Source organism: Salmo trutta, chromosome 17 (assembly GCF_901001165.1).
Source record: "Salmo trutta chromosome 17, fSalTru1.1, whole genome shotgun sequence".
Lineage (NCBI taxonomy): Eukaryota > Metazoa > Chordata > Actinopteri > Salmoniformes > Salmonidae > Salmo > Salmo trutta.
Window position 1 is genome coordinate 41,223,062 of NC_042973.1, and position 26,529 is coordinate 41,249,590.

The window sequence follows — 26,529 nt, forward strand, 5'->3', positions numbered from 1 at the left end:
AGCCATGAAGTGCTTTGAAAGGCTGCTTATGGCTCACATAAACACCATTATCCCAGGAACCCTAGACCCACTCCAATTCGCATACCACCCCAACAGATCCACAGATGATGCAATCTCAATCACGCTCCCTTTCTCAGCAGGACAAAAGGAACACCTATGTGAGAATGTTGTTCATTGACTACAGCTCAACGTTCAACACCATAGTGCCCACAAAGCTTATCACTAAGCTAAGGACCCTGGGACTAAACACCTCCCTCTGCCACTGTATCCTGGACTTCCTGACGGGCCGCCCCCAGGTGGTAAGGTGAGGTAACAACACATCCACCACGCTGATCCTAAACATGAGGGCCCCTCAGGGGTGCATGCTTAGTCCCCTCCTGTACTCCCTGTTCACCCACAACTGTGTGGCCAAGCACGACTCCAACATCAAGTTTGCTGACGACACAACGGTGGTAGGCCTGATCACCGACAACGATGAGACAGCCTATAGGGAGGAGATCAGAGACCTGACAGTGTGGTGCCAGGACAACAACCTCTCCCTCAACATGAGCAAGACAAAGGAGATGATTGTGGACTACAGGAAAAAGAGGACCTAGCACACCCCCATTCACATTGACGGAGCGAGAGTTTCAAGTTCCTTGGTGTCCACATCACCAACAAACTATCAGCATTACGACCACTTAGCGTCACAATGGTGGGGATTATCTGAGCAGGGTTTGGGCCACTGATAAGTCATTGTCTCAACACAGCCTTGACTATGTACATAGGGCAGAAGTCTCTAAGGTGCAGGGTAGAGTACTGGGTGGTAGCCGGCTAGTAACAGTGACTAAGTCCAGGGAAGGCTATAGGGGGCGGAGGCCGGCTAGTGTTGACTATTTAACAATCTGATGGCCTGGAGATGGAAGCCATTTTTCAGGGTCTCTCGGTCCCAGCTTTGATGCACCTGCACTGTCTCCGTCTTGTAGATGGTAGCGGGGTGAACAGGTCGCGGCTCGGGTGGTTGAGGTCCTTGATGAGGCAGTGTGTCCCAAGTGATGGGTTGGGCTGACCGAACAACCCTCCTTGCCTGGCACCAACCTGACTTATGAGCCACTGAAATTGAATTTGATCAGCCTGTCTGGAATGGAGCTCAGCCACTGTACATTTTTTATATTATCCACAAAACATGAAGTGTCCCTTATAATTATACACATCAATTATGCTAGCTAACAACCAGCATAGATAACAAGCTAGCTAGTCAACAAGACCACCTAGCTAACTAGCTAGCTCACAAGACTAGCCAAGTTAGCTGGGAGACAGAACTGCCTGTCAGGCATTGTTCAGGGCTTAAATGCCCAGGATTGCGATCAACATGCATCTGAACAAATGAATGGATGATGCGTGGTACTTTTGATGATCTCAACAAAATAACTTCAGAGATTTATCTTGGGGGTGTGGTTTGATGTGGGTGTTTCTTAGGTTTGTCTTTGCCATTCAATCACAACAAACAAGGTTAGTAGCGAGTACAGCAAGGTAAGCCAAGCTAGCTTGAACAAAGTTTTGAAGTTGAGGACTTCTTCCCTCCTGAATTACTGGCCATCTCAAGATGGTCAGCTAATTCAGTTCTAAAGCCTGTGCTGACCTTGTGTTTAGCGAAGCTGACAGCAGCTAACGTTAGTTAGCATAGCTTTGTGATAAGATAGCCAGGTGCAGCTATCTAACTACCCCGCTGTCAAATCATTGATGGCAAGTGCTAGTGTCTGGAATGTGTTTCATAAGACCCTGTTCTACAACACCTTGCTAGAAAGTAGCTTGCAACTTAGTTTCAATGTTTAATTCCATCATGTAAATAACGTTACATGTTACCGTGGAAACAGTATCAACTGCATGTTCAATGCCCAGTTTTGAGTCAGCTCAGCTGGCCAACAACACAATATTCTACAACTGGCTAGTTTTGTCTCCTCTCCTTATGTCTGCTGTTAGGTCTTTCCCAGGGGACAAATCCCAGAACTACTAATATTCCTAGAACAGGTGTAGGCTACATGTGGATGTTGCACAAACCTCACCCAGCTTGAATGTGGCCACGGCTGGCCATGCTTTCTACCAGGCTACCCCTACCCCGGTCAACAGCCCTGCGCTCCCCACAGCAACTCGCCCAAACCTCCCCCCCTTCTCCTTCACCCAAATCCAGATAGCTAATGTTCTGAAAGAGCTGCAAAATCTGGACCCCCTACAAATCAGCCGGGTTAGACAATCTGGACTCTCTCTTTCTAAAATTATCTGCCGAAATTGTTGCAACCCCTATTACTAGCCTGTTCAACCTCTCTTTCGTATCGTCTGAGATTCCCATAGATTGGAAAGCTGCCGCGGTCATCCCTTTGCTAGACCCAAACTGCTACAGACCTATATCTATTCTACCCTGCCTTTGAAAGCCAAGTTAACAAATAGATTACCGAACATTTCGAATCTCACTGTACCTTCTCCGCAATGCAATCTGGTTTCAGAGCTGCTCATGGGTGCACCTCAGCCACGCTCAAGGTCCTAAACGATATCATATCCGCCATCGATAAGAGACATTACTGTGCAGCCGTATTCATCGACCTGGCTAAGGCTTTCGACTCTGTTAATCACAACATTCTTATTGGCAGACTCAACAGCCTTGGTTTCTCAAATGATCGGCTCGCTTGGTTCACCAACTACTTCTCCGATAGAGTTCAGTATGTCAAATCGGAGGGCATGTTGTCCGGCCCTCTGGCAGTCTCTATGAGGGTGCCACAGGGTTCAATTCTTGGGCCGACTCTCTTCTCTGTATACATCAAGGATGTCGCTCTCGCTGCTGGTGATTCTTTGATCCACCTCTACGCAGACGACACCATTCTGTATACCTCTGGCCCTTCGTTGGACACTATGTTAACTAACCTCCAGATGAGTTTCAATGCCATACAACTCTCCTTCCATGGCCTCCAACTGCTCTTAAATGCAAGTAAAACTAAATGCATGCTCTTCAACTGATCGCTGCCCGCACCTGCCTGCCTGTCCAGCATCACTACTCTGGACGGTTCTGACTTAGAATATGTGGACAACTACAAATCCCTAGGTGTCTGGTTAGACTGTAAACTCTCCTTCCAGACTCACATTAAGCATCTCCAATCCAAAATTAAATCTAGAATCGGCTTCCTATTTCACAACAAAGCATCCTTCACTCATGCTGCCGAACATACCCTCGTAAAACTGACCATCCTACCGATCCTCAACTTCGGCGATGTCATTTACAAAATAGCCTCCAACACTCTACTCAACAAATTGGATGCAGTCTATCACAGTTCCTCCGTTTTGCCACCAAAGCCCCATATACTACCCACCACTGTGACCTGTATGCTCTCGTTGGCTGGCCCTCGCTTCATACTCTTTGCCAAACCCACTGGCTCCAGGTCATCTACAAGTCTCTGCTAGGTAAAGCCCCGCCTTATCTCAGCTCACTGGTCACCATAGCAGCACCCACTCGTAGCATGCGCTCCAGCAGGTATATCTCACTGGTCACCCCCAAAGCCAATTCTTCCTTTGGCTGCCTCTCCTTCCAGTTCTCTGCTGCCAATGACTGGAACGAACTGCAAAAATCTCTGAAGCTGGAGACTCTTACCTCCCTCACTAGCTTTAAGAACCAGCTGTCAGAGCAGCTCACAGATTACTGCACCTGTAAATAGCCCATCCAGTCTACCTCATCCCCATACTGTATTTATTTATTTATTTATTTTTCTTGCTCCTTTGCACCCCGGTATCTCTACTTGCACATTCATTTTCTGCACATCCTACCATCCTAGTGTTTAATTGCTATATTGTAATTACTTCGCCACCATGGCTTATTTATTGCCTTACCTCTCTTATTCTACCTCATTTGCACATGCTGTATATAGATTTTTCTACTGTATTATTGATTGTATGTTTGTTTATTCCATCTGTAACTCTGTGTTGTTGTATGTGTCGAACTGCTTTGCTTTTTCTTGGCCAGGTCGCAGTTGCAAATGAGAACTTGTTCTCAACTAGCCTACCTGGTTAAATAAAGGTGAAATAAAATGTAAAAAATGTATATACATTTATCAACAAAAAATTGATGTTTGTGTTACAAAGTCAAAACATTTTATGCCGTAAACATCATATTGGTGTGCTTATAAAGACAGTATGCTTACACTTACCTAGCAAATGCAAATAAGTTGTACTCTACACACAACTTCAGCTGTCTAACCAGAACTGGAAAGGCATTATATTTGTCTGTTTGGCCTAATTTAAGGATTTGGCTGTCTATCCACTCACTGACATGCACAGCTCTCTGGCTGAGGTTCTGTCTCCAGTGTGTGATAAAGTCACTTCCATCTACAATATGTAATGTATTACAGGTTATGGACAGGTGCAGCCAGGTGGCAGGAGTGGTGGAGTGCGTGACACTCCATCCTGGATATGACAGAGTTCAATAACTACAGGTAGATGTGAGATGCAGGAGGATGGCACTCTTCTCATACCACTCCGTAGACTACTGACCAAAGAGGAAGCTTTGCATCGGTCAGTAGCCTACAGAGTAATATGACGAGTGCAATTGCTGAATTTACAGTAAATGATAAAAACTATGTGGACACCTGCTCGTTGTACATCTCATTCCAAAATCATAGGCATTAATATGGAGTTGGTCCCTCCTTTGCTGATATAACAGCCTCCGCTCTTCTGGGAAGGCTTTCCACTAGATGTTTCTGCTGGGACTTACTTCCATTCAGCCTCAAGCATTAGTGAGGTCAGGCACAGATGTTGGGTGATTAGGCCTGGCTCGCAGTCAGCGTTCCAATTCATCACAAAGGTGTTCAATGGGGATGAAGTCAGAGCTCTGTGCAGGCCAGTCAAGTTCTTTCACACCGATCTTGACAAACCATGTTTGTATGTACCTCGCTTTGTGCACAGGGGCATTGTCATGCTGAAACAGGAAAGGGCTTTCCCCCAAACAGTTGCCACAAAGTCGGGAGCACAGAATCGTCTAGAATGTCATTGTATGCTGTAGCGTTAAGATTTCTCTTTACTGGAACTAAGGGGCGTAGCCCGAACCATGAAAAACCGCCTCGGACCATTATTCCTCCTCCACCAAACTTTACAGTTGGCAGGATGCGTTCTCCTGGCATCCGCCAAATCCAGATTCATCCGTTGGACTACCAGATGGTGAAACGTGAGAGCTTTTTTTTCTGCTCCAGAGTCTAATGGCGGCGAGCTTTACACCACGACGCTTGGAATTGTGCTTGGTGATCTTAAGCTTGTGTGCGGCTGCTCATCCATGGCAACCCATTTCATTAAGCTCCCAACAAACAGTTCTTGTGCTGACGTTGTTTCCAGAGGCAGTTGGGAACTCGGTAGTAAGAGTTTCAAACACGACGGTCTCGTTCTGTGAGCTTGTGTGGCCTACCACTTCGCAGCTGAGCCGTTGTTGCTCCTAGATGTTTCCACTTCACAATAACAGCACTTACAGTTGACCGTGGCAGCTCTAGCAGGGCAGACATTTTGTTGGAAAGGTGGCATCCTATGACAGTGCCACATTGAAAGTCACTGAGCGCTTCAGTAAGGCCCTTCTACTGCCAATGTTTGTCTGTGTAGATTGCATGGATGTGTGCTCGATTTTATACACCTTTCAGCAACGGGTTTGGCTGAAATAATAGCCGAATCCACTAATTTGAAGGGGTGTCCACATACAGTGGGGGGAAAAAGTATTTGATCCCCTGCTGATTTTGTACGTTTGCCCACTGACAAAGAAAGGATCAGTCTATAATTTTAATGGTAGGTTTATTTGAACAGTGAGAGACAGAATAACAACAAACATATCCAGAAAAACGCATGTCAGAAATGTTATAAATTGATTTGCATTTGAATGAGGGAAATAAGTATTTGACCCCCTCTCAATCAGAAAGATTTCTCGATCCCAGGTGTCTTTTATACAGGTAACGAGCTGGGATTAGGAGCACACTCTTAAAGGGAGTGCTCCTAACCGCAGCTTGTTACCTGTAAAAAAGACACCTGTCCACAGAAGCAATCAATCAATCAGATTCCAAACTCTCCACCATGGCCAAGACCAAAGAGCTCTCCAAGGATGTCAGGGACAAGATTGTAGACCTACACAACTCTGGAATGGGCTACAAGACCATCGCCATGCAGCTTGGTGAGAAGGTGACAACATTTGGTGCGATTATTTGCAAATGGAAGAAACACAAAAGAACTGTCAATATCCCTCGGCCTGGGGCTCCACACAAGATCTCACCTCGTGGAGTTGCAATGATCATGAGAACGGTGAGGAATCAGCCCAGAACTACACGGGAGGATCTTGTCAATGATCTCAAGGCAGCTGGGACCATAGTCACCAAGAAAACAATTGATAACACACTACGCCGTGAAGGACTGAAATCCTGCAGCGCCTGCGAGGTCCCCCTGCTCAAGAATACATATACATGCTCGTCTGAAGTTTGCCAATGAACATCTGAATGATTCAGAGGACAACTGGTGAAAGTGTTGTGGTCAGATGAGACCAAAATGGAGCTCTTTGACATCAACTCAACTCGCCGTGTTTGGAGGAGGAGGAATGCTGCCTATGACCCCAAGAACACCATCTCCACCGTCAAACATGGAGGTGGAAAAATTATGCTTTGGGGGTGTTTTTTTGCTAAGGGGACAGGACAACTTGACCGCATCAAGGGCACGATGGACGGGGCTATGTACCGTCAAATCTTGGGTGAGAACCTCCTTCCCTCAGCCAGGGCATTGAAAATGGGTCGTGGATGGGTATTCCAGCATGACAATGACCCAAAACACACGGCCAAGGCAACAAAGGAGTGGCTCAAGAAGAAGCACATTAAGGTCCTGGAGTGGCCTAGCCAGTCTCCAGACCTTAATCCCATAGAAAATCTGTGGAGGGAGCTGAAGGTTCGAGTTGCCAAACGTCAGCCTCGAAACCTTAATGACTTGGAGAAGATCTGCAAAGAGGAGTGGGACAAAATCTCTCCTGAGATGTGTGCAAACCTGATGGCCAACTACAAGAAATGTCTGACCTCTGTGATTGCCAACAAGGGTTTTGCCACCAAATACTGAGTCATGTTTTGCAGAGGGGTCAAATACTTATTTCCCTCATTAAAATGCAAATCATTTTATAACATTTTTGACATGCGTTTTTCTGGATTTTTTGTTGTTATTCTGTCTCTCACTGTTCAAATAAACCTATTAAAATTATAGACTGATCATTTCTTAGTCAGTGGGCAGTGTACAAAATCAGCACGGGATCAAATACTTTTTCCCTCCACTGTATACTATAAAAGTTTTTTTTTTTAATCTAGTGATCATGAGAAGTTGTGATCTCGACATAACGAGGACATTCTTTTTTTGTGTCGTGTAAATATTCAGTCAATAATATTTCTCAAATACCGGAGCCTGTGAATTCAAATATACTTTTTTACAAAGTAACAGAAGCCAAGCTGGTTCATTAAGCAACTGATCTTTACAGTCTCAGCACTCTCCTTTTATACAGTTTTACCCTTACGTAACATATTCACTCCACTTTATGTAAATTATTAATAGCCTTTAGCTTTGGCCACCCTTATCTTTTTGCCTTGCTTAATTTCCATTCTCTTATTGACTCAGACATTAGGGCATAGATTCTATTGGTGGTGTGACCATTGCAATGGCACAAAAATAAACAGACATGCACACTCCTACTGCAAGTGTATGTCTAATGGTGCCATTAACTGATTAACCAATTTTCCTGTCCAAAGGCCTTCATAAGACCAAGCCTGACCCAAAATGACTAGGCCTGTGTTGATTCAGTTTTGCATAATCACATGGATTCTGCTTACATTCTGTTTACACATGCCTAATGGTTAACCCTATATTGTTTCTGCTTACTACTTCTAAGAAAACAGCATAGGTACTGGGAAATTCCCACAATTGATATGTCCTCTCTGGACTTTTGTAAGTTTGCCTTCAGTCATGGCCGCTATAATTTTTTTATGAGCGTTGATGAAAAACAAGGCCAAATCAGGAAGTGCAGTCGCCCTTTTAAGAGAACAAGTAGGCGGCCAGTACCATGAGAACTTTAGTGAACTGTTTAAAGATAATATTTACAAAGAATAGCCGACATAAGTAGGTGTCACGTCCTGACCAGTAATAGGGGTTATTGTAGCTTGGTCAGGACGTGGCAGATGGTATTTGTTTTATGTGGTTCTGGGTGGTAGTTTGTTTAGAAGGGTGTTTGATTTATTATTTCCGGGTTTTGGGTTATGTTCTATGTTTTTGTATTTCTATGTTCTTTCTAGTTTATTATTTCTATGTTTAGGTATTGGGTGTTGGACTCTAAATTGGAGGCAGGTGTTTTCTAGTTGCCTCTGTTGAGAGTCCTATAATTAGGTATGTGTTTGGAGTTTGTGGGAGATTGTGCTAGGTATAGCTTAGTTGCCTTACCAGCCTGGTATGTGTCATTGTGTTTTGTGTACGTGTTTATTTTGGTGTCCCTTCTTTTCCTAAATAAAGAAGATGAGTACACATGATCCCGCTGCGTTTTGGTCCGACAATGATTTTTCTTTATCGTCTGACGAAGAAGAATGTGACAGTAGGAGCACATCTGTGAACTTGATGTTATATAAAAGGGTGTCTGCAGGTCCTTTAAAATGTCTTAAATTCATGTATCTGATTTAAAGGTCATAAATCTTAAAGTAATACATTCAGTTTTCAAAGGTCTTTAAAAAATGTGACTGAGATGACTACAGTGTTTGCGTTATATTGTGCTGCTGCTTAATTGTTGACACCACAGAAAAAATATAATTAACATCAAATAATACTCCAGGCGCACTTCCAAGAGAGCTATCCGTGTGTGTGCGTGCGTGCGTGAGTGCGAGTCAGTCATGGCTATAAGGGATCCAGCTTTTGTCAGAATTGACTTTTCATAGCCAGTTTAGGAGAATTTATGCAGCAGGTTAAGATAATAAGGTTAGGAAAAGGGTTAGGGTTATCTAAAATGCAAAAACATGACATGACCGTGTGAGTCGGGCCGTTAGCAGAGGTGAGAGAGGACAGCGAAAGGTAGCCAATACAAATTGATAGACAATAATATTAAAGAGCTGGGACGATAAACTGAAAATTACAGACATTGCCCAGATTATTTTGCTTCTAAAACCATTATTTGGTCAACAGTAATGTGCATTAACCTGTTTCCTGTTATGAAAGTATGGCCCTGCCCTGTCCATGGCCGCAGGGAGATGTTTTGGGAGGGGGAGGGAATGCTGAGGAGAATTTGTCTCCGCTCATACAGGAGTAATAAAGGCCTACTGAAATAATCTGGTGGGGGATTTCGGTTTTTTTAAACGATTTATAAGGGTTGGCTGCAGCACCCCTACTTCAATTCAAACTTTGTCACATGCGCCGAATACAACAAGTGTAAACCTTACCGTGAAATGCTTAATTACAAGCCCTTAACCATCAGTGCAGTTCAAGAAGAGTTAAGAAAATATTTACCAAATAAACTAAAGTTTGAAAATAAATAAAAAAGTAACACAATAACATAACAATAACGAGGCTATATACAGAAGGTACCGAGTCAGTGTGCGGGGGTACAGGTTAGTTGAGGTAATTTGTACATGTAGGTAGGGGTGAAGTGACTATGCATAGATAATAAACAGCGAGTAGCAGCAGTGTATAAAACAAATGGAGGGGGGGTCAGTCAATGTAATAGTCTGGTGGCCATTTTGATTAGTTGTTCAGCAGTCTTATGGCTTGGGGTAGAAGCTGTTAAGGAGCCTTTTGGTCCTAGGCTTGGCGTTCCAGTACCGCTTGTCGTGCGGTAGCAGAGAGAACTGCCAACTGCCTTGGCTTTGGGTGACTGGAGTCTGACAATTTTATGGGCTTTCCTCTGACACCGCCTTTTTATATTGGTCCTGGATTGCAGGAAACTTGGCCCCAGTGATGTACTGAGCCGTACGCACTACCCTCTGTAGCGCCTTATGGTCAGAGGCCGAGCAGTTGCCATACCAGGCGGTGATGCAACCGGTCAGGATGATCTCGATAGTGCAGCTGTGGAACATTTTGAGGATCTGGGGACCCATGCCAATCTTGTCAGTCTCCTGAAAAGTATACTTCCCGCAGCTATGGTCCTGTTCCTGTTTTGCTGCTGGCTCTCACTCCCGCTCCCCCCTTTGCACATGATATAAAGGGAGAGATGCAGATAAATGGAAGCGTACTGACAGTTGAGCAACATTTCGAAATGTAATTGCAGGAAAGACTGTTACTGTTAAAATAGAGTAGTCTCAGCTTTATGTGACTCTAAACATTATTTCTCAACTGTCAATATAGAGTAAATAACACCACTTTACAAATGGAGTATGTAATTGAGATCATGCGCCAGTGGAACGGAGCATAGCGCGCCATATGCAGTGAATAGGCCTACATCAAGTAGCCTACCAATGGAATGTTTTTGTAGGACATTAAATGTAATGTTATATCAGGTGCGTTGCTATCTAGCAACAATATCATATTTAGAGTTAGCAATCTAGCTAATGTGTTTTGAGGTCCCACTTCCTCAGGTGGTAAATTATGTAGAATGTAGCCTTGGCCAATATGCACAAAAAAACATCCAGGCAATTTAAAAGTATATCAGATTATTCTGGATCCTATTTAACATGTTGCACATCACATATCCACCATGCATTCCCTGAACATGTTAGATGAAATAACTAACTTCTTCTATGTCTTACTTGGCACTGGAAAAAGTCAGTCTAGAGCCCTCCAGCTTAAGTACCTTGCTTCGAAGTATAGCCATCTGATACCTGATTCACTGAATGAGGGAATTATTTCTAAGACTTTTTGCTTGTTGTAGGCTAGTGTTCTAATGTTATAGCACAATTACCTTCAGGAGAGCCACTGGGTGTAGACTTGTTGTTCCGGCTCCACTCTAGCACGCCATATTCTACAAATCAACTGCTCAACAGGACCTTGTCAAGCTGTGTTTAAGCAGGGCTGGATCAAAATCCTGCACAGACGGAGAGCTGACCACGGGTTTTATACAGTAACGGTGCTGTAATATTTGACTTTAAGGCATTTGTTCACAGTGGTATGGTTATGTTATTGAGTATCATTATAGATGGTATTGGTATTGAAGCCAACATTCTGAACACTTAGAAATTGGGATCTAGCTAACGATTAGCCCATTGGGGTAGCCTAAACAAATGCAGATGGGCAACTCCATGCTTCAGCCATTTATAGCCTAACCGCTATGCTACTACTGTACATCGGTTAGGCTATAGGAGAATGCTCATTGCTAAAAAAGGCCACCTCCCTAATAATATGAGCCATGTAGGCCTTTGGTGAAAGAGCTAGCCCTAAAAATACTACTTTTTGTCAACATGGACTAATTTTTGGAGGGGAATATTAGCAGTTATGTGGTGTGCACAGACCTCAGAATTTGTATTACATTGCATTCCAAGTGGCATTTAAAAGGTCTTCAGTCTTATATTCAACCTCATGGAACATGCAGACACGTGTAAACTATAGGCTGATCTGCTTCTACTTATGTTTTCTCTGTAAATATTTCAATGAAGTGTTTTGCATCGTTCTGGCTGCCTAATTGTTTCCTATCTTGAATTACCTGCCATTTTAAGGGTATGCCTTCCATTGTCCTCATTTCACCTGCCGTATTGTTACACATATCAAACATATTTCAGGTCTAGCCATGTACCAATCGGTTGACTGGTGACTGGCTTTTGCAAGTTTCACATTCACAGTTAGTCCTGTTTTTCAACTTCTATAGATATTCATGTAGGCCTACTTGTATGAGGAAAATGAGTATGACTTGCCAAATGTTAATTGCATGTAGTCTACAGTAGTATCTGGATGTTTTACCATCTCCTTTCAACTCTTTCCAGATCTGCTCCCATTACAACAAGGGCGTTGGTGAGCATGGCTCCTGCAAGTTTAAAACCAGTTGCACCAGCCTCCACCTCTGCCTGCACTTCCTCCAGGGAGACTGTAAGTTTGGTGCTGGATGTAAGAGGGCCCACACATTTGACGCCACCACCATGAAGATCCTAAATGGCAGAGGATTCAGCCAAGAGAACATCAGGATCCTCGACAAGATCTACAATAACAAATTCATCATCATCGGTCAGGGCCACGAAGAAAAGCCATCTGGTAAGGAAATGACAAGGTAGAATCCATGGAAATATCATTGTAATATAATGTAGTAACTGTGTTTGTCCTGTGTCTAGTTGTAGTACCCTCCCCTGCTCCAGCCATAGAGCCAGTTGGGAAAGAGCGTTCTCGTAAGCCTTCGTCCCGCTCCATCAGTGAGACCGACAGGAATGAAATCTGCCTCTTCTTCATCCGCAGACACTGTAGCTTCAAAGGTAACATGAACTAAACCTACTTTATCAACATTTTAGTTTACAGTACTGTGTTTGAAGTGTTTACATGTGTTTCTGTGGCTGTGTGTTCTGTCAGAGAAGTGTGTCCGTATCCACTACCACCTGCCTTACAAATGGCAGATCTTAGAGAGAGATGGAGTGACTTGGAGAGACCTGCCCAATGTGGAGGAGATTGAAAAGGCCTACTGTATCCCAGGAAAAGATACAAGGTACAGTTGTCATCATATCAGATCTGTTGTTTTTTTTCTTTTTTGAAATACAAACAAAATCCTATTTAATGTACTACACTCGACTAGTGGCACGCTCAATATGGAAGTGGTGCGATGAAGCGGATGCTAAGATACAGGATTGTTTCGCTAGCACAGATTGGAATATGTTCCAGGATTCATCTGATGGCATTGAGGAGTTTACCACTTCAGTCACCGCCTTCATTAATAAGTGCATCGATGATGTCATCCCCACAGTGACCATACCTTCGTATACTAACCAGAAGCCATGGATTAAAGGAAACATCCTTACTGAGCTAAAGGCTAGAGCTGCCACTTTCTTGGAAAGGGACACTAATCCGGATGCTTATAAGAAATCCCGCTACACCCTCAGACGAACCATCAATACAAGACTAAGATATAATCCTACTACACCGTTTCTGACACTCATCGGATGTGGTAGGGCGTGTAAACTATCACGGATTACAAAGGGAAACCCAGCCGTAAGTGACGCAAGCCTACCAGACAAGTGACGCAAGCCTACCAAGTGACACAAGCCTACCAGACAAGCCTACCAGACAAGCGAAATACTTTCTATGCTTGCTTTGAGGTTAGCAACATTGAACCATGCATGAGAGCACCAGCTGTTCTGGACAAATGTGTGATCATGTTCTCTGTAGCCAATGTAAGACCTTTAAACAGGTTAACATTCACAGACGGATTACCAAGACACGTACTTGGAGCATACACTGACCAGCTGGCATGTGTCTTCACTGATATTTTCAACCTCTCCCTGACACAGTCTGTAATACATATATGTTTCAAGCAGACCACCATAGTCCTTGTGCCCAAGAACACCAAGGTAACCTTTCGCCATGTAGCACTCACATCTGTAGCAATGAAATGCTTTGAAAGGCTGGTCATGGCTCACATCAACACCATCAATCCAGACACACTGGACCCACTCCAACAGAACCACAGATGACGCTATCGCTATTGCACTCCACACTGCCCTTTACCACCTGGACAAAAGGAACACCTACGTGAGAATGCTGTTCATTGACTATAACTCAGGGTTCAACACCATAGTGCCCTCCAAGCTCATCACTAAGCTAAGGACCCTGAGACTGAACACCTCCTTCCAACACCATCATTAGGTTTGCCGATGACACGACGGTGGTAGGCATGATCACTGACAACGATGAGACATCCTCTAGGGAGGAGGTCAGAGACCTGTCAGTGTGGTGCCAGGACAACAACCTCTCCCTCAACGTCAACAAGACAAAGGAGCTGATCGTAGACTATGGGAAACGGAGGGCCGAGCACAACCCCGTTCACATCGACAGGGCTGTAATAGAGCGGGTCAAGAGCTTCAAGTTCCTCAGTGTCCTCATCACTAAGGACCTATCATGGTCCAAACACACCAACACAGTCGTGAAGAGGGCACGACGATGCCTCTTCCCACTTAGGAGGCTGAAGAGATTCGGCATGGGCCCTCAAATCCTTAAAAAGTTCTACAACTGCACCATTGAGAGAATCTTGACTTGCTGCATCACCGCCTGGTATGGCAACTGCCGGGCATCTGACCATAAGGCGTTATAGAGGGTAGTTCGTATGGTCCAGTACATCACTGGGGCTGAGCTCCCTGACATCCAGGACCTTTATACCAGGCGGTGTCAGAGGAAGGCCCTAAAAATCGTCAAAGACTCCAGCCACCCAAGTCATAGACTGTTCTCTCTGCTACCGTACGGCAAGCGATACCGGAGCGCCAAGTCTGGGACCAAAAGGCTCCTGAACAGCTTCTACACCCAAGCCATAAGACTGCTGAATAGTTAATCAAATGGCCACCTGGACTATTATCATTGACCTCCTTTTTATTTGCGCTGACTCTCTTGCACCGGCTCTATGCACACTCACTGGACTCTACCCACATGCTCACACCTACTATGCTGGCACTCCAACACACACACTACATATGCTCACACACACAAAACATACATACACACACACACACACATGCATATTGACACCACACAGACACTTACACACACACACTTTCGCACTTTTTAACTCTTCACATACGCTGCTGCAACTAGTCACTTTACCCCTACCTACATATTACCTTTTTGTCTTACTTTTTATCTCTGCATTGTTGGGAAAGGGCTCGTAAGTAAGTATTTCCCGTTTTAAAGTCTACACCTGTTGTGTTCGCATGTGACAAAATGTTATTTTATTTGACTGTTCGATATAGTACAGCATTCTCTCTGTGTTGCCCCTAGTGGAGGTATCCAGCCAGTGAACTTCCTCACCATGACATGTGGAAGGTCTCCAGTGCGTCGTCTGTCCACTGTGTCGTCAGTCACCAAACCTCCTCACTTCATCCTTACCACAGAATGGCTGTGGTACTGGTCGGGTGAGCTGGGACAGTGGATAGAGTATGGCCAGGAGGTTGGTCCAATTAATACTTCTAGTTCCTGTCCTTCAGAGAATAACACAAACAATTGTATTAACATGTTGTTACGTGGTACTTTAGTAACTGCATTATAACTGGCGGCAGGTAGCCCAGTGGTTAGAGAAGCGGGGTGTGAATCCCAGCTCAGACAGGAAAATCTGGTGCGGCATGAGCCTGCAACCGGAGGGTTGTTAGTATTATCCTAGATACCATCATCTGCCGTTGTGCCCTTGCAAGGCACTTAACCACCTATAATTGCTCCATTGGCGCTGCGCTGCGCTGCGGCTGACCCATTTTGCTTCCAGCCCTTTGGGGGTGATGGGGGGGTGATGTGTGTGTCTCTGGGGGTTGGGTTGTGCATAAAGTCAAGTTTCAGTTCTCTGTTAAGTTAATGGACAATGAAGTACATCTTATAATTGCAATGTAATGGAGTAGAGCAATGCTGTTACTATAGTAACCAGTGTTACTACACAGGAATAAGTGCAAGTTGTACCGTTTTAATGTGTTAGGGAATGTTTTCATTGTGGGTTTATCTAAGCCTTGTTCGTGTTCTGTGTAGACGTATGATGTTAAGGAGAAAGTGGCCTCTGTCACCTCCAAGACCCTGGAGAATGTATACCAAGCTGACTCGGACAGCGAGATTCCATTTGGATCTGGCCATAACCAGTACATTCTCTATTTCAAAGGTACTGTAAACAGTTTGGGACAACTATGTAGCTTTTCAGCAGCTATTTGCCATTGTTACGAAATATAATTTGTTTTCAATAACTTACCTGGTTAAACGTTTGTCAGCAAACAACCCCCGTAAGCTGTGTTTTGTCATACTAGATGCATTTTGATAGATTCTCTATTTCAGAGATGTATCAGCAGAATGTTAGATTCAAAACCAAAAGAGAGGTTCGTAGGAGACCCTGCTTTCTCTCTGGACAGGATGTGGAGGCCAAGCTGAAGAGGTACAGTAGGCCTCTTGTGACTGTCCTTCATGACTCTACTGTAGGCCTATGTAATGTTAATGTCCTCCCACACCTTAACTCATGTTCCTCATCTGTGCCTGTTATAGCTCTTCGTTCAGAGCGAAATCCTTCATTGCGATTAGTATTTCATGTTTTCCTTCAAAACATCATCAGGATATTTACTGACCGTAATACTACTAAAGATTGTACAAGTGTGAGGGAATTTCTGTTGTCTGTAGAGAGAGCCTTGAACTGTACATCTTGTCTCATAAAGTCATGAGTTCCTGTAGGTGCTGGGTAGAGGTATTACGGGGAGACGCTCCCTCCTCAGACCTTTTGGCAGAACCCCCAGAATATGTTCTATAAGTTAAGATAGGAGACGGTGCCAGACACATGCAGGAACCAACCCTATGAACCATGCCTATGTAGCTTGTCTGCGTAAGCAGTATATAAGAGAACTAACGGGACTGCCCCGGTGGAGCTCACTTCAGACCCGTACTTTATGCATCTAAGTTTGACTGTTACCTCTCCAGCTTGCTGTTAATAAAGAATGATTCATTTAAGATTGACTTCAGGTGTCCATGGTGGTAATTTCCACAACATAAGTTTACTAGTTTGTTATCTAAAATGTTATCCCTTTCAAAAGGGGCAGTGATTTTGAAATGGAAATATTGTAGTTTGTAGAGGAAGCCCTGTTGGATATATCTCTGAATCAATCAAAACAGAAAGCTTCCCTTTTGAATTTCCTGTGTTTCTGTCTCCATGGTAGTGGATCTCCAGAGAGCACCAGCTCTTCTACTGTGTCTGTCCCTCCACACTGGGACAAGGGAGCCCTGCCTGACTTCACATACAAGGTACTCCCAGTCATAATATGCTGATACGGTTACACACACACACTCACACTCTCACTCTCAACACTCTCACTCTCAACACTCTCACTCTCAACACTCTCACTCTCAACACTCTCACTCTCACTCACTCACTCCAAATGATTCAACTGTTTCCTTCAGCTGGTTCCACTCTTAGACCTGACGACAGAGTACCAAATGGTGCAGAGTCTGTTCAAACGTACCATGTCCACCAGCACCATCCACAAAATCAACAGGATCCAGAACCCCTCACTCTGGAGGGTCTTCCAGTGGTATGTACACTACACTATGTTAGTGTAGTAGTGAGACAGTTCTAGGTTGGTTGTAGCTGTCTCAGTATGACACACTGAGGCCATCTTTCTAAGACCTGAAATTCTACCACCCCTTGTGGTTTAGTTGTTTTAGTTTTTCTGTGGTTTAGTGGTAAAGACGGTAACATTGGAGTACAGAGGGAACATTTAGGTTTTAAACTGTCCACTTATTGGAGTGCCTCATGGATGTGTTGGTTGGTGTGTTTGTGGCCAGGCAGAAGGAACAGATGAAGGTGAAGAATGGAGGGAAACTTGTGGATGAGAGACACTTGTTCCACGGCACAGAACCGTCTATCATAGATGCCATCTGTGAACAGAACTTTGACTGGAGGGTCTGTGGCATCCATGGATCACATTATGGCAAAGGTGAATGTTTATACAGCTATATCAATGACTAATATCCACTGCTTCTGAGAAACTTTTTAAGCATGTTTTCGTTTTACTCTAACGTGTTTACGATTATTTTCCAGGAAGCTATTTTGCCAGAGATGCCTTGTACTCTAATAGATTCTCCAAGTCTTCGGTCTCTGGCAAGAAGATCATGTTTGTGGCTCTGGTGCTGGTCGGGGAGTTCACTAAGGGAAACAGGGACTACCTTCGCCCCCCTCAGAAAGGCACCAAGAAGGGGCTCTACGACAGCTGTGTCGACTCCGAAAGCAACCCAGCCATTTTTGTTGTGTTTGAGAAACAGCAGATTTACCCAGAGTTCATCATTGAGTACTCCTAGAATCCACGGTAGTGCGTAGCGTCATGTTTTTCTGAAAACTAATAATTGTGTGGTCATCAAAAATATTTTTAAACACGTTGCAAAACGCATCCATTATTGTTATGGGAAACAATTCTTTGAAAATCATTCTTCAGAATATAACAAAAGTGTAGGGGTTTCTCTTTTACTGGGTTCAAAACCATTGTTTTGGTGACTTATACCAAGGTCATAGGATTTAGTGCCAATGACCTTGAATGTGTAAAGACCCTATGTAACCAGATGTGTACGATTGTTATTATGATGACTTGTTTTTTCTTTCTCTCAGGTTGATGAAACATCATCCTTATTCCTGTAATACGAAAGTACAATATGTGGTGTACCACACACAAAACATGACTTTTTATTTTAGCTAAAGTAGTTGAGTAATTTCTTCAAAGTGTAAAATATATAAACGTCTTGTCAGTAAAAAAAAAAGGCTTTTTTTTAATCACATGGCATAACTGTAGCATACTGTTAACTTGATATGTATTTTTCCAAAGTTATACAGTGTGCACATACTGGAATAAAACTTGATTAATGATGTGTCCCATTTCAACATTTATTTCACCATTGTATGTACTCTTCCATAGCATGTCATTTTCCCTTTCAATCCAAAAAAAGATTTTCTGAAATTATACTGGTTGCACATATTCTTTTCCAGATTTTTTGGTTGTTGATCACATCTCATATGCAACATAAAATAGCAGAGCAACACTCCAAATCAGCAGAAGTTACACCTTCCCATGAGTAAGAAAGGTATACAGTCAAGCTTAAAAAATCATACACAGTGACGTCCAAGCTTTTCAACTGAAGAGGCCATGAAAAACGGTGCAGATATTAACATCATGGAAATGGTAGCAGCATTTTAAAGGTGGAAGATTAGCAAATCAATGTGAGGCAAAGACTGAGAAGTCATTAACCAACAATGCAGTTCAAGAAAATATTTACTAAATACATTTAAGTATAATAGAAAAAGTAAAACAATTAAAATAACGAAGCTATCTACAGGGGGTACCGGTACTGAGTCAATGTGTGGGGGTGCAGGTTAGTTGAGGTAATTTGTACATGTACAGTAGGTCGGGGTAAAGTGACTATACATAGATAATAAACAGTGAGTAGCAGCAGTGTAAAACCAAAGTGGTGGTGGGGGGGGTGTCAGTGTAAATAGTCCGGGCAGCCATTTCATTAATTGTTTAGCAGTCTTATGGCTTGGGGATAGAAGCTGTTAAGGAGCCTTTTGGACCTAGACTTGGTGCTCTGGTTACACTTGCCGTGCGGTAGCAGAGAGAACAGTCTATGACTTGGGTGACTGGAGTCTTGACAATTTTTTGAGCCTTCCTCTGATGACAGGAAACTTGGCCCCAGTGATGTACTGGGCCGTACCCTCTGTAGTGCCTTACAGTCGGATGCTGAGCAGTTGCCATACCAGGCGGTGATGCAACCGGTCAAGATGCTCTCGACGGTGCAGCTGTAGAACTTTTGAGGATCTGGGGACCCATGCCAAATCTTTTCAGTCTCCTTAGGTGGAAAAGGTGTTGTCGTGCCCTCTTCACAACTATCTTGGTGTGTTTGGACCATGACATAACATTGAGTCAATGCCTGAACTGTTACAATACAATATTATGATTGATTGGATGGATGATTGTGAGGAAGATTAAACTCGCTTGCTTGCCATAGAGCAGTTGGTAGAGACTTTGCAAATCCTTAAAGTGCTAGTTCCTCCAAATGACAAAATAACATTCATTACTTTATCCTGTAAATAGTCTTTGGACAAGGTTATTGCATATCATTTGGAGACTGGCCAAGTAAACAAAACCAAAGCATGGATCGCAGTCTTACCTTGTTCATAGACCGCTTACAGGAAATCCAAAATGTTATCCCTTTAACGGGGCAGTGCGGTCAAAAATGTTTCCAGTTCTTGTAATGATATTTCCATGCTATGAGGTCGAAATAACACTGAAATTGTGAAAATGGGGCAGAGTTTTTGGCCCACAGCATGACATCACAATCTTATCTGATTATTCTGACCAATGACCAGTCATCTTTTATTTTCTTAGGGATCCTCCTACTTTGAAGGGGTAAGCAGGGTAGACTCCAGAGTAGATGATCCTATCTGCCAATCTGGGCTGTGTATGTAAATATATTTACATTTGTATCAAACCGCCCACACGATCAGACAGCATTTCAAGGCAAAAGGAGGCTCGGGGTAATAAATGATAGAAAACTGTTATTTTCATGAAATAAACACACAGTGATTTATTAGACATACAGTGATGATTTAATAGTTCACGGGCATGTTAACATCAATAGTCCAATATGAATTTATACAGAGGTCAAAATGTGTTCTTGTTCTAATGTAATCAAAACAGCCTTTTCCACAGTCTTCCCCTCCCCCCAACCAGAGAGGAAGAGGCGAAGCGAGAGGTTTCACTCTCGCCAAAATAAGCCCAATGCGTTTCTATGGACTTTTTTTGGACTTAAGCTTGTCGCCTGCCTTCCCGCCTTCGGGACAACGACTCCCATTGTTAGGGCGGAGACATGAGCCATGTGATTTCCCCCAGCCTGCTTCTTTCTCTCTTTCTCTCTCTCGCTAGTCCTGCAGAATCACTGTGGCGATCGATGTGCCACTGGCAGAGGCCTCTGCGGCCTTGATGAGGTGTTGACCTCTGTCCAGCACACTGCCTGATTAAAAAGGTGAGCCGCCCCTGGCCCAACCTCACTTTTCATGTGCTAATTGTCATTTACCATAGTTATGCTGCTGTTCCTCTGTTCACTCAGCCCGGTCCATTGGGGATCAAGACACAGGGATAGGCACGTGAATTGAGATTTTCTAATTAAAGAAGAGGTTAATGCTAGCCCGGTTAGCAAAACAGCAAAAACAGATCTGGGACCAGGCTAGGTTAGTGATACTTTATGTTTACCCTTTTAAATAAGCACTCATTGGATGGATGATGTATCCGTTTCATAAGAGTCGTAAGAGCAGAAAAAGGAGAACAGAGCTTCTATTCTTCTTCTGCAGGGGGAGTCACTGGTTCTCCCTCTGTCTCCCTTTTAGTGATTTTCACATAGATGCCATTCTTAGGACCGAGCGTGGTGTGAGACTTCAACTCCAGAGGAACCTGGAACATAAAGAGCAATATAGGGCAGAGGTTAGTGAGAGCAAGGTCACAGCATGGGCCGAGCTGTCTACATGTGACTCAAACTGGGACTCAAACAAACAAACTGCATCAACGCTGCACTGCACTTGACTTTTAAAGTCCATTTCCCTGACATTCTCAAAGATCGCATCTGCACTAAACGTCTCGGATGTCTGCTCAAGAGTAAATTACCTTTAAACGTCAAGTGAAGTACGGTTTGTTGGAATCTTAGCCTCTGTATTTCAATATTTGAATGAAATCAACTAAATGACTTTTAAACAGTTAGGTTGAGATAAGTGCCAAAAGAAGGGCCTTCGCAGGTTGAACCCACCTTAGTGTCTGTGCTGGCCACGATGTTGAACTTCCTGAAGACGTGCACCAGGGCCATCTTGATCTCCAGCTGGGCCAGCCTCATGCCCACACAGCTGCGGGGCCCCGCCCCAAACGGCAGGTACACAAACGGGTGTCTGCTGGCCTTGGCCTCCGCTGTGAACCTGCACGGGAGAGAGTAGAGGCCTTTAGTGGTCAGTCTGGAGCACACTCTGATAGCGTGCTAGCCAAATACACTGGAACGTGCATTCTGTATTGTATCATCGTATTATCACTTGTGTCAATGTAAAAGCACTCCACGTTTTACAGAACACCCACAGTGGGACATAACGTGAGGCAACGACTGAGTGTAGCTGTGCTGTGTAACGATGTAACTGTGCTGGGACTTGTCTATGGTATCTCTCTGGTAGACCCATAGTAATGGAACAAGAATACTGGGCTCCTACCTCTCAGGGATAAACTTCTCTGGCTCGGGCCAGTACTCTGGATCATAATGCAGATAGCCTGCAGGGATCTCCAGAGTGGCTCCCTTCGGTAGGAACTGTCCGTTGACCATGCAGTCCTCGTCTACGTCCCGGGCAAACCTGAAACAAAATGGCTTCTCAGTTTCCACAATGCAAATAAGAAATGGTGAACTGTGGAATCCTGGGGGACATGATAAGAGACGTTTATTGGTCGCATCCATAGTTTAGCAGGTGTTATAGCGGTGCGGTGAAATATGTTACTAGGTCCTAACAATGCAAATGTCAAACAGCTAAAACTTTAAGAAAACAAATATACAAAAAAGAAAGGCAAGAATTGAAGAACGGTGGGACGAATCCAATTAGTATCAAAATGCAATCTATGCACATGTACACCAGGGGAATTTACACAAGCTAAACTAAGAATGATATGTGCAGCAGCAGCTATATTACAGACAGCTATATCAAGAATCCAGTTTATAAATACAAATATGCGGTGTGTATAAACAGTGTAACTAAAATACGATGTACAGTAGGAGAAATATTAGAATAAGCGATGTCGGGATTGGGAATCCTTCTAAACATACATAATGCCAATAGTGTCACTACTTTTAATACTATCACACTGCATGGAAAGAAGACTTACAGAGGCTCTTACCTGAAACCTGGAGGATAGAGACGCAGAGCCTCAGATATGACCATGTCTAGATATTTCAGATCCTGCACATTGGTATAATCTGGTGAATCCTACAAGATAAAAAGAACACAAATGCATTTGTGTAAGTCACATTGTATTTACTTTGGTACCAAACAATCCCTATGACATCAATACTGAAAGCATGCAAAGCATGCAAATCCAAGGAAGAAAAGGAGCTAAGAGCAATTTAAACTTGTGCCAGCAGAGAGCAGCAAAACATCACGTTGTTCAGGTTACGGCTGTGAGGTTATTTGGAGAGCATGGCTAAGAATAGAAGAGTTTAGCATAGGCTGCACCAAACAAATCACAAAGAACAACTACATCAGAAACTACAGCATGATTGTATGAATGATGAGAGTGACTGAGTGGACATTAAACCTGTCTAGCACTGTTAAACACTGACTATGTGTAGTGCAGCTGAACGACCCTCTGTCCCTAAAACAATGCTAGACGTGTGTGTGTGTGTGTGTGTGTGTGAGTGTGTGTGTGTGTGTGTGTGTGTGTGTGTGTGTGTGTGTGTGTGTGTGTGTGTGTGTGTGTGTGTGTGTGTGTGTGTGTGTGTGTGTGTGCGTGTTGCCTGCGCGTGTGTGTTCGTATATGCGTGCCTGTGTGTGTGTGGCTGGGTGGTTGGAAGGCCAGTCACTGCCATGCAGAGAGAGAGAGTGTGTGTGTGTGTGTGTGTGTGTGTGTGTGTGTGTGTGTGTGTGTGTGTGTGTGTGTGTGTGTGCGTGCGTGTGTGTTGCCTGCGCGTGTGTGTTCGTATATGCGTGCCTGTGTGTGTGTGGCTGGGTGGTTGGAAGGCCAGTCACTGCCATGCAGAGAGAGAGAGTGTGTGTGTGTGTGTGTGTGAGGGCCAGTGAAGAGCCTGTGAAGACGGCTCCATTGTCTAGCCGTGCTGTCACTTCTCATTGGGCGCCACACAGATCCCAAGGGGAATGACATGTCCCTAATGAGCACTAAGAGTTAACGCAGCTCTCTGCTCCACTGATAAAGCCTAGCAGCCGGTAGGTAGCCACTAGCCGCCAGACCTGTTGTGTAAGATGGGCATCTTACAACGAGAGAGGGAGAGAAAGAGAGAGAGACATATAGAGAGAGGGAGGAAAACAGCGAGAGGTGTGAGAGAGAGAAAGAGAGAAAGACAGTGAGTTTCAGCGAGGTCTGCCTGCAGTGCTGGGTGTAGCTAATGATTATTCAAGAGATTCTCCGGTCATTTTTATACTTTTTAGCCAGTAGTTCTGAAAGTAGTGGCAACGAGCCAGAAGTTGTCCCCTAAAATTGCGTACTGCGTCACATTATGTGCAGATATGTGCTACACGTCATTACTCTCTCTCTCTCGCTCTGCTGTGGGTGCATCTGGCTAGCTGTCACTCAAATGACAGGGAGCTGAAGCTCATTGGTTGAAATCAAATTGCTAGGGGGCTGGCCCACATGGAGGGAAATGTAGGGAAAATGGCACAGCACAGCTTTGAGAAAAACAGATGCTTTCAAACTAGGGATTTCGTGGCTAATTGAGGCAAGACAGTAATTCTGCTCATGGGCAATAATATGGAGTTTGTCCTCCACTCTTCTGGGAAGGCTTTCCACTAGATTTTGGAACATTGCTGCAGGGACTGATGTTGGGTGATTAGGCCTGGCTCACAGTTGGCATTCCAATTCATCCCAATGGTGTTCGATTTGGTTGAGGTCAGGGCTCTGTTCAGGCCAATCAAGTTCTTCCACACCGATCTCGACAAACCATTTCTATATGGACCTCGCTTTGTGCACGGGAGATTGCCATGCTAAAACAGGAAAGGGCCTTCCCAAACTGTTGCCACAAAGTTGAAAGCACAGAATCATCTAGAATGTAATTGTATGCTGTAGCGTTAAGATTTCCCTTAACTGGAACTAAGGGGCCTAGCCTGAACCATGAAAAACAGCCCCAGATCATTATTCCTCCTCCACCAAACTTTACAGTTGGCACTTTACATTGACGCAGGTAGCGTTCTTCTGGCATCCGCCAAACCCAGATTCGTCCGTCAGACTGCCAGATGGTGAAGCGTGATTCTTCACTCTGGAGAACGCATTTCCACTGCTCCAGAATCAAATGGCGACGAGCTTTACACTACTCCAGCCAACGCTTGGCATTGAGCATGGTGATCTTAGGCTGTTGTGCGTCTGGTCGGCCATAGAAACCCATTTCATGAAGCTCCCAATGAACAGTTCTTGTGCTGACGTTGCGGTCCAGTTCTGTATGCTTGTGTGGCCTACCACTTCGCAGCTGAGCCGTTGTTGCTCCTAGACGTTTCCACTTCACAATAACAGCACTTACAGTTGACCGAGGCAGTTCTAGCAGGGCAGAAATTTGACGAACTGACTTGTTGGAAAGGTGACATCCTATGATGGTGTCACGTTGAAAGTCACTGAGCTCTTCAGTAAGGCCATTCTACTGCCAATGTTTCTCTATGGAGATTGCATGGCTGTGTGCTCGATTTTATTCACCTGTCAGCCCAGGGGGATGGCTGAAATAGCCAAATCCACTAATTTGAAGGGTTGTCCACATACTTTTGTATATATAGTTCAGTAGTCGCCAAAGTTCCAGAGCGTGTCTTTAATGCTTGGTTTACTGCAAGGCCAGGAGAGAGGGAGGAGGAACGTTTGTGGTTTTCTAATTATGCAGATTCAATGACAATAACTTATCCGAATCCTGCGGGCCGGATTAACAAAGCTGACTCAACAAGTTGATCGGGAACACATTGGCCCCAGTGTGTGTGGTTTGGTTTGGTTTTACTATCCTTGTGGGGACCATAAAGGTGCATCAGACATCCTGGTTCTGCACCACGGGGCCTGACACAGAGCATAGTGGTGGGAGGTGCATCAGATATCATGTCTCAGCTCTTTAGCCATCAAATTCAGCCCATTGCTTGTTCCAACAGCACACAGAAACGTCGAGAAAACATACTCCCTTGCAATGAGGGCATGTTTTGCAACAGAAAATGAAAACAAGCATTTGTTATTGGTCAAGTTAATGTTTTCTCCCTGTTTCTCCCATTTGGTGCCTAATGAATATGACCCAGGTATCAGACACAGGAAAGCTGTGGATGAGCAGTGTTCTATAACAAAGGGCCAGGGTTGACTGATCTGACCACCCTGACCTTTCTCCTTTTTTACATGTATTTATATATTTCACCTTTATTTAACCAGGTAGGCTAGTTGAGAACAAGTTCTCATTTGCAACTGCGACCTGGCCAAGATAAAGCAAAGCAGTTCGACACATACAAGAACACAGAGATACACATGGAATAAAACAAACATACAGTCAAATCCTTACAGGGATCACAGACAGACAGAGAGGGAGAGAGAGATGAAGAGAGAGGGAGATATTTTATTTATTTATTTATTTAACCTATTACTAACTAGACAAGTCAGTTAAGAACAAATTCTTATTTAAAATGACGGCCTACCAAAAGGCAAAAGGCCTCCTGCGGGGACGGGGGCTGGGATTAAAAATAAAAATATAGGACAAAACACACATCACAACATGATACAGAGAGAGAGAGAGAGAGATGGGAGGGAGGGAGACAGAGAGAGAGTGAGAGAGAGGGGTAGGGAGTGAGAGAAAGAGAGAGAGGGGGTAGAGGGAGGGAAGGAGGAGAGAGAGAGTGAGAGTGGAAGGGAGATGGATGGATTGAGAGACAACAGACAACGACAGCCAGACACAGGGGAGCAGGCATCTGGAGCCAGGGATGCGCTCCGTTCACACTGACTCCCAGGCAGAATAAATACAGAATATTTCCGGTCTGATAAGCGTGGTGTGGTAGGACCCCCCCCCCCCCCCCCCCAAACACAGCACAACATGAAGCCAGACAGGAATGACAGAGGGAGCTGGAGCGGCACTAAGCGGCTAATGGCTGGAGGGACTGGGTGTTGCCTGTCCTGGGGACGTCCAGAGGGCACAGGGGCCATGGAGTGTGTTCTGAGCACCCCCCCC

General features: G+C 44.3%; 2 protein-coding genes across 4 annotated transcripts in view; one reads left to right on the forward strand and one right to left on the reverse strand.

Moving 5' to 3' along the window:
- Nucleotides 1–18,482, forward strand: part of LOC115152205 (protein mono-ADP-ribosyltransferase PARP12) — a 28,355-nt gene extending 9,873 nt beyond the window's left edge. Inside the window, exons 3-12 of the mRNA XM_029696806.1 lie at nt 11,904–12,168; nt 12,246–12,383; nt 12,478–12,610; nt 14,887–15,055; nt 15,619–15,745; nt 15,916–16,012; nt 16,782–16,866; nt 17,023–17,153; nt 17,407–17,558; nt 17,663–18,482. Coding sequence (XP_029552666.1) covers nt 11,904–12,168; nt 12,246–12,383; nt 12,478–12,610; nt 14,887–15,055; nt 15,619–15,745; nt 15,916–16,012; nt 16,782–16,866; nt 17,023–17,153; nt 17,407–17,558; nt 17,663–17,919 — 1,554 coding nt within the window. The 3' untranslated portion in view covers nt 17,920–18,482. The remainder of the gene's footprint in view (nt 1–11,903; nt 12,169–12,245; nt 12,384–12,477; nt 12,611–14,886; nt 15,056–15,618; nt 15,746–15,915; nt 16,013–16,781; nt 16,867–17,022; nt 17,154–17,406; nt 17,559–17,662) is intronic.
- A 1,685-nt stretch (nt 18,483–20,167) lies between these two features.
- Nucleotides 20,168–26,529, reverse strand: part of LOC115152206 (thromboxane-A synthase) — a 95,473-nt gene continuing 89,111 nt past the window's right edge. For 2 of the 3 annotated variants that reach the window (XM_029696807.1, XM_029696808.1), the window contains exons 11-14: nt 22,524–22,612; nt 21,851–21,988; nt 21,406–21,568; nt 20,168–21,056 (exon numbers count right to left, since the gene is read on the reverse strand). In XM_029696807.1, coding sequence (XP_029552667.1) covers nt 20,940–21,056; nt 21,406–21,568; nt 21,851–21,988; nt 22,524–22,612 — 507 coding nt within the window. In that variant the 3' untranslated portion in view covers nt 20,168–20,939. Of the gene's footprint in view, nt 21,057–21,405; nt 21,569–21,846; nt 21,989–22,523; nt 22,613–26,529 lie in introns of those variants that run through there. The other variant, XM_029696809.1, reaches the window with a different exon arrangement.